This window comes from Gracilinanus agilis, chromosome 4, assembly GCF_016433145.1.
Source record: "Gracilinanus agilis isolate LMUSP501 chromosome 4, AgileGrace, whole genome shotgun sequence".
NCBI lineage: Eukaryota > Metazoa > Chordata > Mammalia > Didelphimorphia > Didelphidae > Gracilinanus > Gracilinanus agilis.
In genome coordinates, this window is record NC_058133.1 from 244,268,423 (window position 1) to 244,285,345 (window position 16,923).

General features: G+C 35.0%; 1 protein-coding gene across 1 annotated transcript in view; it reads right to left on the reverse strand.

Moving 5' to 3' along the window:
• The window catches only part of TBCD (tubulin folding cofactor D), a 522,548-nt gene extending 515,435 nt beyond the window's left edge, over positions 1-7,113 (reverse strand). Inside the window, exons 1-3 of the mRNA XM_044675187.1 lie at positions 7,068-7,113; positions 6,218-6,315; positions 3,330-3,431 (exon numbers count right to left, since the gene is read on the reverse strand). Coding sequence (XP_044531122.1) covers positions 3,330-3,431; positions 6,218-6,315; positions 7,068-7,113 — 246 coding nt within the window. The remainder of the gene's footprint in view (positions 1-3,329; positions 3,432-6,217; positions 6,316-7,067) is intronic.
• Between the last annotated feature and the right edge of the window lie 9,810 nt (positions 7,114-16,923).

Sequence of the window (16,923 nt, forward strand, 5' to 3'; positions counted from 1 at the left end):
GAACATGTAGCATTTAACATCCAGTTCCAAATGGGGACAGGTGAGATCAACAAAACAATGCATAAAGAATAAGGAGAAGGTCCAGAACAAAAGCCTTGGAAGACACTAAGTAAGTGGATAAAGATCCAGCAATTTAAGATGAATAGTCTGACAAGAGCCACCAAGAGGAAACAATACCACAAAAATCAAAAAAGAAAAGAATATCTAGGAAGTTGTGGTAGACAATAATGTAAAAAACTATAGAGATGAAGTAAGAGTATATAAACTGAAGCAAAGAAGCAGTAGATATGTAGTTCATTTGTAACTTTGGAATTTACATTAATTAAATGGTTGGTGAGAGCCTGGCTAGGAAAGGGAGAAAGTTATACAATTACAAAAAAATATCAAAAATGAATGTTGCAAAATTATTTTTTCTAAATGGATCAGAGCAAAGACAGTATTAGAAAAGCAGCAACCCTCCTGAGATCTGACAAAGTGCCCTCCAAACAACTAAAATAACTCCTCAAAATGAATTCTGGAGGGGCAAAACACAAAAAAGACAAGGTAAAATAATTTTCCTTCCCAAGACAACATACTTACTTAAAGAGATAGTGTCTTTCATCACTTCCTGTGGTCCACCTCTAATTCAAATGGACAAATGGCAGTTTCTACATTGATTTGGACTGCCCAAAGGGCAGTCCCTTATTCTTGATTTGTTACTTATTGTCACGTGTGGGTAACTCGTCTCCCCTCCCCACTAAGGGAGCTGAGAGTGACATCATTAGCACACCTGGGTTGAGTAGATTTTTGACTATTAATGGGATCGAGCTAATTCTATTTACACACATGAAAAAAGACTAAGGAAGAAATCTTTTATGTAGAACTATTGTTTTTTCAAGAGGGTGTATTATAAAGTACTTCTTCTTTGTTCATTTTCTGAATCATGGAAATATCTTAGACAGAAAATACCTATTTTTTCTTTTTTTTTTTTAAAAGATATTTTATTTTCCTAATTACATATAATAACACTTTTCAACATATATTTTCTGAAATTATAAGATCCAAATTGTCTCCCTTCCTGGAGATGGTAAGTAATTTGATCCAAACTATACATGTATTATCATATAAAACATGCTTTCATATTGGTCAGTGCTGTATCAGCATACACATATAAAACCAAAACCCCAAAATAAAAACACAAATAAGATAAAGTGAAAAATAGTATGCTTTGATCTGCATTCCAACTCCAATAGTTTCTGGAGGTGGATAGCATTCTTTGTCATAGGTCCTTCAGAACTGTTTGGAATCACTTTTTGCTGAGAGTAGCTAAGCCTTTCACAGTTAATCATTGTACAATATTGCTGTTGCTATGTACAATGTTCTCCTGGTTCTGCTTATTTAACTCTACATCAGTTCATGTAGATCTTCCCAAGATTTTTCTGAAATCATACTGCTCAAAAACCTATCTTTTTAATGCCATTTTCTATGTAGTATAGAGGAATATTTTTTTCTATTAGCTGAAACATCTCCCACCTTATTATTAGACTACTTATAAATAATTAGACTACTTATAAATAATAAAATTTAGGATTTATATACAGCTTTGAGGTTTACAAAGTGCTTCATAAATATCTCATTTTACCCTGAGAACAATATTGAGAGGTTAAGTGATTTACTGAGGAAATATCTGAGCCTAATATTTGAATTTAGGTCTTTCTAATTCCAGGAATCCAGCACTCCAGGCACTGTGCCACACTTTGCTATCTTCATCTTCTTTGCAACTTTCCATAATATTTTCGCAACTCTTCCTTTACTCCTCCTTCCAATCTCCAGGTTCCCTAATAATCCTTGGCTCCTACCAAATCTTTACTCCTAATCCTCCTCAGTCCTCAACAATCCCAAAGGGGAAGTGTCATCCTAAAACTGATGACCCTGCCCAATCTAGTGGACAGAAGTAAAAGGTATATTCATTTGAAACTCTCAACAAAAGAAACCCATTTATATTGGAAATATTCAAAATTTTCATAGTAGGAAAAAAACATTGGAAAGGGAGGAGACCTTTATATACTGCCACTAACTAGTTGTCTGACTTTGACTAAGTAACATATTCTAAGTTTTCATTTCCTCAATTGTATAATAAGGCAACTAAGACTAAATGATCTCTAAGGTTTCTTTCTGATTTTTAAAGTCTTGTTTTTGATTTTGTAAAACTGATAATACAATAAATCCACTAGAGAGTTATTGTTTGTTCTTGTTAGTTGTTTCAGTTGTGTTCAACTCTTCATGACCCCATTTGGGTTTTTCTTAGAAAAAGATACTGAAATGATTTGCCAGTTCCTTTCCTACCTCATTTTACAGATAACCTGAGGCTGACAGGATTAAGTGACTTGCCCAGGTACATATAGCTATTAAGTGTCTGAGGCAGAATTTGAACTTGTCTTCCTGACTCCAGACCTGCCACTATCTGCTATACCACCTAGCTCTCCCACTAGGGAGAGAGGATTCAACAATTTCAAGCCCTTTTTTCTAATTCTGAAGCAAATAAGCACACTAAAAGAAAACTACTTTTATAGAAAGAAAGTCAAAAAATGAAGGAAAATGTAATTTGATTGATATATGAGGGTATTAATCCAATCACCTGATTTGATCCAGAGTCCAGATTCCATGGGACTACATGGATAGGAAAGGAAAACTATGGATAAAAAGTGAGCTTACAGCATTTAAGGAGCCTGAATTGGTAGCTGAAATGTAAACCACAGAAAGAGTCTACCAAAGGAGACTAAATAGGAAATGGAAACAAGATCAGAACTTTGAGATGAAGAAGAAAAAGAATTAGAGAGTAGAAATAGAGGGGAAAGATAAAAAAAAAAACCACAGAACTTGAGAAAAACAGCATTTCAAACGCAGTTTCGAGGACTGTGTTATTTTTTGAAAAGAAACTAAAAATATGGATTTTAGAATCATAAAGGTTCTCATAGTTCCAATAAGAATTCCAAAAATATAAGAAGTACCCAGTGTAGAAAAATAGGGAAAATAACAGAACTCACAAAAGGTTTGAAATAGGAATAGCAAGAGGAAATTTAGAAAACATTTTAAAGAGTCTAAAATAGAAGTTAAAAATATTATTAATCTAACAAAACTCTTAACAAAGTATGAAAAAATAAAATTTAATTTAAAAAATGAGAGAGAGTCTAAACTTCAGAGGACAAAATAAGTCATCATCAAGTGGGAAAGGGGAAATAGTAAAATTTATTATAATAAATGATATGTTTCAACATAAATTTCCCTTCACTACTTGCTGAACTGTTGGCCATTTTACATTGTTTCCATGCAGTTAAAAGTACACTTACTTCATGGTCTTTAGGATTCTGATTTGTAAACATATCGATAACAGGCTGCACATCAGCTACTTCATGAGGGAACAAACCAAGGAAGATTTTATATCCTCGCACCTAAGAAAAATTACAGCAATTAAAAAGATGATTCAAGAAAGTAAAGACAATATCTTTACCCAAAATATATCACAAATCAATCGGTAAGCATCTGGCAAGCAGAATCCAGAGTATTTGTCATTATAATACAATACAGTACAGTACAATATAATACAATTCAACCAAGTTACTATTCAGAATAAATATGCTTTTTTTTCTAAAATCATGCAACTCAAAAAATAAATCTAGCCCCAACTTGATTACCACAGCATAAATTACAAAACAAATTTTGTTTCCAGACTTTTAGACTGTAAAATATTCATTTTGAGTTTATTAAAGTTCTAAGAGTGATAAACAATGACTTTTAAGACATCAACCGTTCTCAAGATAGTTGTTTCAAATATAACAAAAGTTCATGAATGGCCCTTATGGATGAATGAATGAACAACTAACTTACCTCCCTACTAAAGCTCAGGATGACAAGGATTTGATTTCCTTTAGTCTTCTATTAGACATTTAGGATTCTCCCTGTCACCACTGGAGATACTAACCTCTTTAGTAACTCTCAATTTTAGGAGGGGGAGAAAAAAGCTGACCAGGAAAACTAGAGCATGGGCAAGGAATCAAGTAAATGATAAGCATGTTACCTCATAATACTACAAATTGTTCACTGCAGGAAGCCATCAAAGCCCGTGACGTTTAGCACAGCTTGTCACTAGCTCTGACAAACCAGCAAAGCAGGTTGACAGGAGGATGGAAATTTCTCACTCAGTTTCCCCCCTGTGACTCTTTTCACAGTGGCATTCACTTGCATTGAAACTATTGCAATCAGTATCCTTATTCAGCCCCAGGAAGGCACAGAAAAACAATACAGGTTCATGGCAAGAACAACCACAGTCACAGACTACCCAATATTCCAAAATAAACCCCTAAACCAGTGGTTCCCAAACTTTTTTGGCCTACCACCCCCTTTCCAGAAAAAATATTACTTAGCCCCCTGGAAATTATTTTTTTTTAATTTTAATAGCAATTAATAGGAAAGATAAATGCAGCTATGGCCATCACCACCCCCCTGGATCACTGCAGCACTCAGTGGGGGGGTGGTAGCGCCCACCTTGGAAATCACTGTCCTAAACAAACCCCCATAGTACAGAAACTTCCCCTAGAATCAGCCCAGCAAAAAACCAGCAGTTAGTGAGTTAATGCAAGTTTCTAAGTTCCCCAACAAGAATGTACCTAGCCTGGGTTTGTTCCCAAACTCCCAAAGACCAAGGAAACAGTGAAACAGGGGAATCACAAATTAGTACAGAATCATCCTTCCAGAACTGCATTCTTATTAACCCTATAGCACAGTAGTTCCCAAACTTTTTTGGCCTACCGCCCCCTTTCCAAAAAAAATTACTTTGCACCCTTGGAAATTAATTTTTTTTAATTTTAATAGCAATTAATAGGAAAGATAAATGCACCTGTGGCCATCACTGCCCCCCTGAATCACTGCAGCACCCACCAGGGGGCAGTGGCATCCACTTTGGGAATCACTGCTATAGCAGAAAGAATAGCAAACATACTTTTGAAAAATAGTGAAAAATGAAAGAATATAATGGGAAAATAATTTGGACCAGACTGATATTATTGTATCTTATTTGATGTAATCAACTACCATAACTATCTCCTTGATTAATGAAAGGTATGAATAGCATAAAGTAGGAATACATGATTTAATTAGTTAAAATATAATAAACCATTATGCTTAGCTAGGAAATGTACCTTACAGATGGCTGAAAATAATAAAGTTCCAACTAAGCCATTCTGTAATGAATAATTTTTGACAAGCTTACTTCTTTGTTTAACCACAGCAAGATAATTAGTAAATGCCAATCATATGATGTTTCAAAAGTTAATATGTGATTTTGAATGTATGGGAAAATCAAAAACTGTATGAGATCATAAAGAAAAAAAGAGTATAAAAATAAAAATCAGCAGATGGCACCAGAGAAAACAGCCTCTGCAATTCCACTTGCATTCTGGCTCGTTTTCATTTCATTTTCGCCATGCCATCCCACCTCCAGAGGCCCCCGAGCGAAGAGCGGAATATCAAGTAATGCTCAATGAATTGCAAAATATTCTTCAGATGTATATGATCAACAAAATACATTATTATCATTGATTTAGCCAAGCCTCAGTAACAAAAGCCTCCTAACTGGTTTCCCTGACTCATTTTGCTTGAATTTTGCTTATGTGTTTATCACATATTTACTATTGCCATTATCTGTGCCAATGAAATATTTCCTTGACTAGACTATAAATTAAATAAAGGAGCTTGCTATTTTAAAAAATAATCTTAGTAATCCTTTCATAAAGCCAATAATCATTTCCCCAACTATTTTTTATATAAATTCATTATATTTGCCTACAGCAAGCTATAACTATAATCCATCATTCTGTAGTAGCTGGGTTTTTTTTTAATATTTTTACATCAGGGTTCTAATTTCCTAAAAAGCACTTAGTTCTTTTGAATTATTTTACTCTGTTCATCTTCAAAATCCCATTAAGAAATTTTTCATTGTATTTTATACTTATATAACACTGAGGAGATATTAAATATCTTGAATATTATAAAAGTCAATTAGGTATACTAGATGTATATATATATTTACACAACTAAATACACTAGATACAATTAGATAAGACTAAATCCAACTAAGAAGATAAAATGTCAATGAAAATTATAACTTGTTTAGTAATCATTATTCTTAATAAAGTAATGTTTAAAGATAATAAGTTTTAACCATTAAGTAAATTTTTACCTTTGTAATGATGTAAAGAAATTTAAAAGCCAGATGTACAAGAGCAGGTGGAGAATTATTATCCCTCACAATATCCAACAATAAATTCATCATCCATTCTAGAAGAGAAAAAATAGTCAAAACATCCTAACCTAAAAATCAATTTATTGTTGTGTGTGCATGTGTCTGTGGTGTGTGTGCATTCTTTATCCATACAGCTCGAGTTAAGATAATGGCTCATAACAATAAAATTAGTCTGAAATGTAAACATGAGAGGTAAGAAATAAAAACTACATAGCTCTAAGATATTCAAAATGTCTGCAGAAGACATATACATACTACAGAAGTAAGCCTAACAAGACCAGACATTTATATAGCACTTAAATTTTGCATAGTGCTTTATCTAAATCATTTCATTGGATCCTCACAACAATATGCTATAAAGTGGATTATTACTGGTATGATTTTCCATATTTAAAGATGAGGAAACTAAAATTAGGGGATGGATTTGAACCAGACTTCCATTGACTCTAACTCCAGCACTCTAGCCACTATACCAGTGTTAATGAAGTACTGGCACATGTGCCCAGCCAGCCCTTGGGGTGGCAGCTCACAGACAGCTTGAATTTGCCCTCTGGGCACTAGAACTGGAAAAAAAAGTTCTACAAAGTTGCACTATACTGTTACTTACAAATCCATTTAAAAATATATACGGCTACAAAATTATGATGACTTATTTAAAAACAAATATTTAGTCATTAATCAGCTTTCAATTTTTTTACTTTGTTCTCCAACTCTACTAAAAATGAAACCAAATAAATGGGGTCATGAACAGGCACATTTAAAAACAAACAAACCTAGAAATTCCTACCTAGATGTGGATCCAACAGATGAGGTTGTTCCTGGTACTTGTCCATTATCACTGAAAAATAAAGATAATTCAAATGATAGAAAAAACAAACAAAACATGATAAGTCTGAATTATTTTAAAGTATCAAGTAAAAACCTAAATTAATTTGTAAAAAGTTCAGTGTTTGTTATTCTCTGTTGATGAAGTAGGCAACTCAAAATTTTTCCTAACCAGTTACATATTTCTTAAAAACAATAAGTGAAGCAGCTAGGTGGCTCAGTGGATAGAAAGCCAGGTCTAGAGATGGGAAACCCTGGGCTCAGATCTGACCTTAGACACTTCCTAGCTATGTGACCATGAGCAAGTCATTAAACCCTAACTGCCTTTCCCTTACTGCTCTTCTTCATTGGAATCAACACTCAGTAAGGCTGAAAAAATATATAGACCCATTACTTACCTTACATAATTAATTAATATCTCTTAAGTATTTGTGTTCAGAGCCTTCCACATAGTAAGTACGTTTAAAATTTGTTGAACTGAGCTACATTAATTGATACACTTAATATCCTTTCATTAACCAAAAGTTAGCACTGATTTGTAGGCAACTTAAAACAAAAATTAAGCCATGTCTAAAACAAATAAAAATGACAATCAAAAATACAATATATAGTGTCAGAGTTTTTATAATATAGTCAACTTCATCCTTTGTCAGATTACCAAGACCCTTAATCAGCAAATGTATTTACACTAAAGCAGGTATGGAAAGGTTAAGCTTTCAAGCTTACAAATGAGAAAACTGAGGCCTAGGAAAGTCAAAGTGATTTGTCCAAGGTAAAACAAATAGTAAATGTCAAAGGTGAAGTGTGAACTCAGGTTTTCTAACTCTAGAACCACTACTCTGTCCACTATGCCATAATCATCAAAATTATATCCTTCAAAGAATTAAAGAATCTGAAAACTGGCTGGAAACAGCTCCCGTAAAATAGCTGGTTGAAATGTCATAAATAAATCCAGAACCCTTTATTCCTAAAGAAATGACATACGCCAAATAAAGTTGTATATAACACTTAAAACAAGAGATGATAGGAAAGAAATCCTCAAAGGAAAACCTCAATGGAAAAAAAAAAAGACCCAATAGGGAAACTAAAGAAATTGCTAAGCAAAAAAGAAACACTGCTGCCATTATCATCACCAAATGAATATGGAGTAAAAGCAAGGAAAAACCTCCAGAATGAAAGGACAAAGGGACAGTTTAGGTGGCACAGTAGATAGAGCCAGGCCTGGAGTTGAGAAGGCATTTCCTCTGTGTGTGACCCTGAGCAAATCATTTAACCTCATCTGCCTACCCTTTGCCTTTCTGGTTTACAGTTGTTACTAAGTCAAAATGTAAGAATATTTTTTTAAAAGAAAAAAGAACAATACAGTATCAGACCCCTCAGAACCATAAAAACCTCCCCAGGAGTTAAAAAGATTCAATAAAGGATATAAAGATGTGGAATCTATTTTTTCAAATGTACATAAGAATGTTCAAAAAATAAACATCAAATTCTACAACATAGAACAGTGATGGCGAACCTATGGCAAAAGAGCTTGAGAGCTAAATGACAAGAATTATAAGATAATATGAGAATTACTGGTTTTCCATAGGAAAGTATAAATACCATATTTTAGAAAATCATACAGGAAAATTTTCCTTAAGTATTAGAATAGGGGATAAATTGCTAGATAGAATCCATAGAATGACATGAAAGGAATTCCAGCTTTAACACACCCAGAAGCAATAACCAAATTCCAGAGTTTTAATGACAAAAGGAACATTTCCTAAGTAGCCCAAAGGAAGAAATTCAGAAGTGAAAAACTTCCTATTATAATAGTCAAAAATAATTTAATGTGGGAAAGAAACAAAATTCTAGAATATGAGGGAAATTAGCCAATAAGTGCCTATCCCACAGACTATATATGAAAAACTATTATCAGAATACTATTAAAGAGCTCTATTTTTTTAATCTTCAGAAAATGCAGGGATGAAAAAACTTCTGAAAGGCAAGAAAACCTTAAAACAAATGCTTAACAGGGGTTTGAAGGCAATTTTTTAAACAAAATTTGAGGAAAAAAACATATTATTAATAAATGCTTACTTGATGAGAAAGGACTTTTGTCTCATCAAGTACCACCTTGAATAAGGTATATTTAGTAATAACTACAAAAATATTCTAAAAGACATAGGACTACAACCAAAATTACCTTACTGATTCACCTGAGTATAATCCTATAAGGGGAAAATGGACCTCTATTGAAACAGAAAACTTCCAAATATTCTTGAAGAAAAGAGCAGAGCTGCATAGAAACTCAAGTGTTAAAAAAAAAAAAAAAAAAAAAAAGGAGTCAAGAGAAATATAAAAAGCTAAACATAATCATAATGGACTAAGAAACAAGGAAAAGCTACTTATATTCTAATATAAAGAGATAATACGTGTGTCCCATTAAAACTCTATCATCATCAAGGGTAACCAAAAGTAGCCAAAGAATAATTAGACAGAGAGCCTAGAAGTGGTTCTGTTATGTTTTGATGATCTTAAAAGAATGGAAAAGGAGAGGAAAGGGGAAAACCACTGGGGATACAGTGGGCAAGAAAGGAATATACATACAAAGTGTATTCACAGAAACATATTCCACTTAACAGGGAAACAAAAGAAAAGGTCAGAATATAAAGAAAAAGGAGAGTAAATCACAGAAGAAAATATTCCTAAACAAAATTTAACTCAGAAAGTACAAAAATATTTTTATAGAAGCTCTTTTTTCGGTGGAAACTTAGGAGGTGCCCATCAACTGGAAAATGGCCGAACAAGTTATCACACAGAAAAATGATGGAACACTATTGTGCTGTAAAAAATGATGAAGGAGATGGTTTCTGAAAAACCAGGAAAAGACATATAAATTGATGCAGACTGAATTAAGTAGAACTAAGAGAATAACTTCAATCACAATACTATAAAGATAAACTCCTCTGAAAACTCTAACACTGATCCACAAAATGACCAACCACAATTCCAGAGGATTCATGATGAACCTTGCTACCCACTTCCTTCTAGACAGACAATGGACTTGGAGTTTAGATTGAGATATATTTTTTTAGATGTGGCAAATACCAGAATTTGTTTTGCCAGATTATGTTTGTAATATGAATTTTTTATTTTTCCTTCACAAAGAGGAGGGATAGAGGAAGGAAGAGAAGGCTGATTTTTGTTTGACTGAAATTTTTTTTAATTTTCTTTAAAAACACTGATGCCCCTAACACTAATTCTGAAGTACCTGGCTTTTCTAGAAAGACAGATTATTTTCAAGATGGACCTTCTTAGAAATTATTTTTGTATATTATTATTTCTATAATATCATTTCTATAGTAGTGTTTGGTGAAAACCCACATTTGATCAATCCAGAAATCCTAAACTTAAACTATATAATTTTTTTAAACATTTATTAATATTTATTTTTTTAAAAAGTTAACATGGTTACATAATTCATGCTCTTACTTTCCCCTTCACCCCCACTCCCTGACTTCCTCCTCCCTTCCATGGCCGATACACATTTCCACTGGTTTTAACATGTGTCATTGATCAAGACCTATTTCCAAATTGTCGATAGTTGCATTGGTGTGGTAGTTTCGAGTCTACATCCCCAATCATGTCTGCCTCCACCCATGTGTTCAAGCAGTTGTTTTTCTTCTGTTTCCACTCCTGTAGTTCTTCTTCTGAATGTGAGTAGCATTCTTTTCCATAAATCCCTCAGAATTGTCCTGGGTCATCACACTGCTGCTAGTACAGAAGTCCATTACATTCTATTTTACCACAGTGTATTGGTCTCTGTGTACAACGTTCTGGCTCTGCTCCTTTCGCTCTGCATCAATTCCTGGAGGTCTTTCAAGTTCACATGGAATTCCTCCAGTTTATTATTCCTTTGAGCACAATAGTATTCCATCACCAGCTTATGCCACAATTTGTTCAGCCATTCCCCAATTGAAGGGTATACCCTTGTTTTCCAGTTTTTTGCCACCACAAAAAGCAGGAATATAAATATTTTCATACAAGTCTGTTTATCTATGATCTCTTTGGGGTACAAACCCCACAATGGTATGGCTGGATCAAAGGGCAGGAAATCTTTTATAGCCCTTTGAGCATAGTTCCAAATTGCCAACCAGAATGGTTGGTTCGGTTCACAACTCCACCAGCAATGCATTAATGTCCCAATTTTGCCACATCCCCTCCAGCATTCATTACTCTCCCCTTCTTTCATTTTAGCCAATCATCTAGGTGTGAGGTGATACCTCAGAGTTGTTAAACTATATAACTTTTGCTTTGTTATAGAATTTTAAATTTATTAAAAAAGAAAAAAGAATACATGGTTCACAAGGATGTCCTAAACTTCAATAAATTTGGATTTAATAGAAAAAAATGTTAAGACTATTAAAATAGTCTAGGCAAGAGTTGATAAGGTCCTGAATTTAGAGTACATTCTGTTTTGAGTGGATGAAGGAAAAAAGATGTGTGAAAGATGCTGATTTCCATATTGGAAATGTTTGAAAAGGAAGACAAGATGTAAGAGCCAACAGTTTAAAGAACTGGTAAAGTCAATGACTAGGGGAGGGGGAGGGGAAAAAGGAAGGGGAAGGAAGAGAGAAAATAACAAGAAGAGATTAAAAAAAATTATAGAAAAGAGTCTTGAAGTATATTGATGATGATTCAGACTAGGAAAGTTAGGAGAAATCAGAAAGGGGACTATATCCAGGAGGGTGTGTAGGGTTTTTTTTTTAATCCCTGATTCTACCAAGAAATGAAGCTTAGAATTAGGATTGAAAACAATCAGTGAGGCAAAAAAACATTTATTAAGCACCTACTTTTGATGACATGGTTCTAAGTGCTAAGAATATAAAGAAAGGCAAAGGAAATCCCTTTTCTAAAGGAGCTCACAGTCTAAGAGGGAGGACAAAATGCAAACAACTTTAAACAATGAACTATACAGAAGATATAAATTGAGAGAAAGAACTAGAATTAAGCAGGATTGAAAAAGACTTCTTGAAGAAGGTAGTATTTAGGAAGCAGCTAGTTGGCTCAGTGGATTGAGAGCCAGACCCAGAGACGGGAAGTCCTGGGTTCAAATGTAACCTCAGACACTGTGTGAACCTGGGCAAATCACTCGACCTCCATTGCCTAGTCCTTACCACTCTTCTGCCTTAGAACCAATACACAGTATTGATTCTAAGACAGAAGGTAAGGGTTTAAAAAAAAAACAAAAGAAACTCGGAAAGGAAAAGTCCCAAGAATATCATAACCAAAATCTTGAACTCTCATCAGAAAAAGAATATTGAAAATATCCAGAAAGTAGTTCAAGTACCAACAGACCAGTAAGGAACATAAGAATATAAGCTTCTACTAAAAAACAGGCGATCTGAGAATACAATATTCCAAAAAGCAAGAGATTGGACTACAACTTAAAATAACTTCTCCTGAAAAACTTAGTATAATCCTACAGTGAAACAAGGTGGATCTTTAATGGAACAGAGGACTATTAAGCATTCCTGATAAAAAGACAAGAACTGAGTAAAAACTTTGAAATGCAACTATAAGAGCCCAGGGAAACCTAGAAACTTAAATTTATTTGAGAAAATAGGAGTTGATGAAGACTTCTGATGATGAAAAGAAACACGTATCACTTATAAACTTTAATATAGAATATTGTGGGAGTGGATTAGGTTTGTTCTAAGGGTTTGAAGAAGAGAAAGAGAACGAAGGGTAAAGGAAGAACATATTAGTGTTAAAAAGGAGAAAGAAAATGATGGAACTTGTATTTCTCATATTTGGAGTATTTGAGGAGGAAAGTATAAAAATATAGAAGAAGAGGAAGAAAGAGTGAGCATCAAATAAACCTCACTTTTTTCTGAAATGGAAAAGGCAGGCTAAATATACATGTAAAAATAAAATATATCAAATGTAATAAGGAAATAAGCAGAACTAGGAAGAGTTGTAGTTAAGAGAAAGGATAAGATCAGGAGGGAAACAAACTTCTTGATCTTGAAAGTCTCCCCCTTAAAGATGGAGGAAGGGGGGGGAGAGCTGGGTAGCTCAGTGGAGTGAGAGTCAGGCCGAGAGACAGGAGGTCCTAGGTTCAAACCCGGCCTCAGCCACTTCCCAGCTGTGTGACCCTGGGCAGGTCACTTGACCCCCATTGCCCACCCTTACCACTCTTCCACCTATGAGACAATACACCAAAGTACAAGGGTTTAAAAAAAAAAAAGATGGAGGAAGGAAACAAAAGAAAAAGAATCTAAGAGGGTGTCTTAAAATACAACTGGGGAATGGCTGAATAAATTTTGGTTTATGAATATGGAATTTTGAGGTGTAAAAGATGATAAAAAAAAAAGATGGCCTCAGAAAATCCAAATTATTATAATTCTACAGGATAAAAAAACTAACCTTTAATGGATAAATATTTTCAAATATTTCTGATAAAAAGACCAGAGCTGTGGTCTAGGAACTGTGAAATGCAAACAGGAGACGAGCAAACATGGAGGAGCAGGAACACTCCACTCACATCTATTCTAAAAAAGATTTAAGAAAAGCCCCTAGACCAGTGATGGGCAAACTACAGCCTGCGAGCCAGATGTGGCCCCCTGAAATGTTCTATCTGGCTGTGTGACATTATTCCTAATCTGACATTGTTCCTAATCTGACAAATACAATAAGAAGGATACAATACAATGAAACTTCAAAAGAGTTGCCTTAGAAAAAGACTGACAAATGAGCATTTCCTTTCCTTTGGTCCCCTCTTTAAAAAGTTTGCCCATCACTGCCCTAGACTAAGTGGTGATCTGAAAATATAAAAAAATCATAATAGATCGTTTTTTCGGCCTAAGATAAAAAATTACAGATACAGGCAAAGGACCACGGCAGAGAGAGAGAGGAGTGGGGGAGAGATGAAGGGGGGAAGAAAGAAAGAAAAGAGAGGGGGGAGGAAGGGAGAGGAAGAGAGACAGACAGACAAGACAGAGACCCTAGACCTTGGACTCAGAATAGGGATGGAGCACTATTGCTCTGTCTCAGAGAGAGTATCATGAGTTCAGCTTCCATATTCAGAAAAGGGCTACAGAGCTGCCTTTTTGAAAGCAAGTGGGGTTCACAGACAGCCCTCTACCAACAACAACCCTATTGGTCTGACCTCAAAGCAAGATTGGAAGACTGAACTCTCAAGGTCAGAAAAGGGAGACAGTATACATGGCTCTAAACCTGCAAAGCCTTCAAGCTACCTGACAGAGTTGGGACCAGCATCTGTCAAGTAGAGCTCCAATCAGATATAAGTCTAAAGTCGTGTTGCCAAAATCAAAACCAAAGTCTAGAGCAAGGGTTGGCAACATATGGCTCTTTTGAGGGCCAGATATGGCTCTTTCTGCAGGAGCCATAAAGTCAATTTTTTTTTTCAGGCGCTGTTACAGGAGCGCACACTGTGAGCACTGTATGGCTCTCATGAAATTATATTTTTAAAAATGTGGTGTTTATGGCTCTCACAGCCAAAAAAGGTTGCTGACCCCTGTTCTAGAGTCTCAAAGACCCAGGAGAACAAAGATCAGATTACAAAGAACTTGGTGAAAATTTGCAGTAACCTAACCCAAGCCATCAATGTGATACTTAGAGAACACAGCACTCATAAACTGAAGAACATAACAGGAGGAGCCCAGATAAGACAAGAATATATATAAGAATATATATAACTATCCTTCTAGATTGTACTATACCTGGCCCTAACACAAAGTTCCAATCCCAGAAATAAGGCAGGAAGAATGAGTAAACAAAAATAAAAGATAGAGATCTAAAATAGTTTGAGCCACCAACATAAAAAAGGAAAATAACTCCAAAATACATATAAGGAAAACCTAAATACAGCTTAGACAGAAGATCAAATAGAATTTCTAGAAAAAAATTTAAAAAGCAGTTTTTTTAAGAGTTTAAAATAAACAGGTTTCCAGTTAAGATGGTGGCAGAGTAAGGAGCAGCTGTTTGATCTCTCCTAACCAAAGCATACAGGACTCCTCAAGGAGACATAAAAACAAATCCAGACAAACAAAGGGACCCCACAACAGGGCGCAGCATTGAAGGTACGTGGAATCGGGGCATTTCCACGCTATAAAGGGGTGAAACAGCTCTCACTAAAACTTGAGAGGAAGAAGCCCCTCCCCCATCCCCCACACTACGTACAACGCCAAGGCCAGTGCTCAAGAGTGAAAGCAGGTTTGGGGCACCCATTAAGTCACTGGCAGTTCCAGGGCTTGTTGCCGAGAGCAGCAAGACTTAGGACCCCAAGAGGCTAAAGAACGCGCTGGCCCAGGTGAAGGCATTGCCCTAGGCGCGGACTAGGATCTCCAGTGCAGGCTTGGACCTCTAGTGGGGACCCTGTGCAGACGGGAGCTCAGCTGTGGAAGCAGCCCCTGAGACTGAAGGAGCCTCGGGCAGAGGGGCAGACCAGGGACGACCAGGAGGCTCACCCCGAGAACAACTATTGGCTATTATGATTTCTGACAAAGCCAAAGTAAAAATAGATATGATTAAAAAAGACAGGGAAGGTCATTACATCCTGATTAAAGGCAGTATAGACGATGAGGAAATAACACTGCTCAATATGTACTGCACCAAGTGGCATAGCATCCAAATTCATAAAGGAGAAACTGGCAGAGTTCAAGAAGGAAATAGAGAGTAAAACCATAATAGTGGGAGATCTAAATATTCCTCTTTCAGATCTAGATAAATCAAACCAAAAAATAAATAAGAGGTAAGAGAGGAGAATGAAGTCCTAGAAAAATTAGATTTAATTGATATGTGCGGAAAAATAAATAGGGACAAAAAGGAATACACCTTCTTTTCAGCTGCACATAGTACATTTACAAAGATTGACCATGTAATAGGGCATAGAAACATTGCAAACAAATGCAAAAGAGCAGAAATAATAAATATAACCTTCTCAGATCATAATGCAATAAAAATAATAATTAGTAAGGGTGCCTGGACAGGCAAATTAAAAACCAATTGGAAATTAAACAATATGATTCTCCAAAACCAATTAGTCAAAGAAGAAATCATAGAAACAATCAACAATTTCTTTGAAGAGAATGACAATGATGAGACATCCTACCAAACTCTGTGGGATGCAGCCAAGGCACAGTACTCAAGGGGAAATTTATATCCTAGAATGCATGTATTAACAAATTAGAGAGGGCAAAGATCAATTAACTGAGCATGAAACTCAAAAAACTAGAAAGCGAGCAAATTAAAAATCCCTAGATGAAAACTAAATTAGAAATACTAAAAACCAAGGGAGAAATTAATAAAATTGAAAGTAAAAGAAATATTAATAAATAAGACTAGAAGCTGGTACTTTGAAAAAACAGATAAAATAGACAAAGTACTGGTCAATCTAATAAAAAAAAGGAAAGAAGAAAACCAAATTGACAGTATCAAAGATGAAAAGGGAGACCTCACCTCTAATGAAGGGGAAATTAAGGCAATCATTAAAAACTATTTCGCCCAATTATATGTCAATAAATATAACAATTTAGGAGATATGGATGAATATTTACAAAAATATAAATTGCCTAGATTAACAGCAGAAGAAATAGAATACCTAAATAATCCCATATCAGAAAAAGAAATTGAACAAGCCATCAAAGAACTCCCTAAGAAAAAATCACCAGGACCTGATGGATTCACAAGTGAATTCTATCAGACATTCAAAGAGCAACTAATCCCAATACTATACAAACTATTTGATATGATAAGCAAAGAAGGAGTCCTAACAAATTCATTTTATGACACAAATATGGTACTGATTCCAA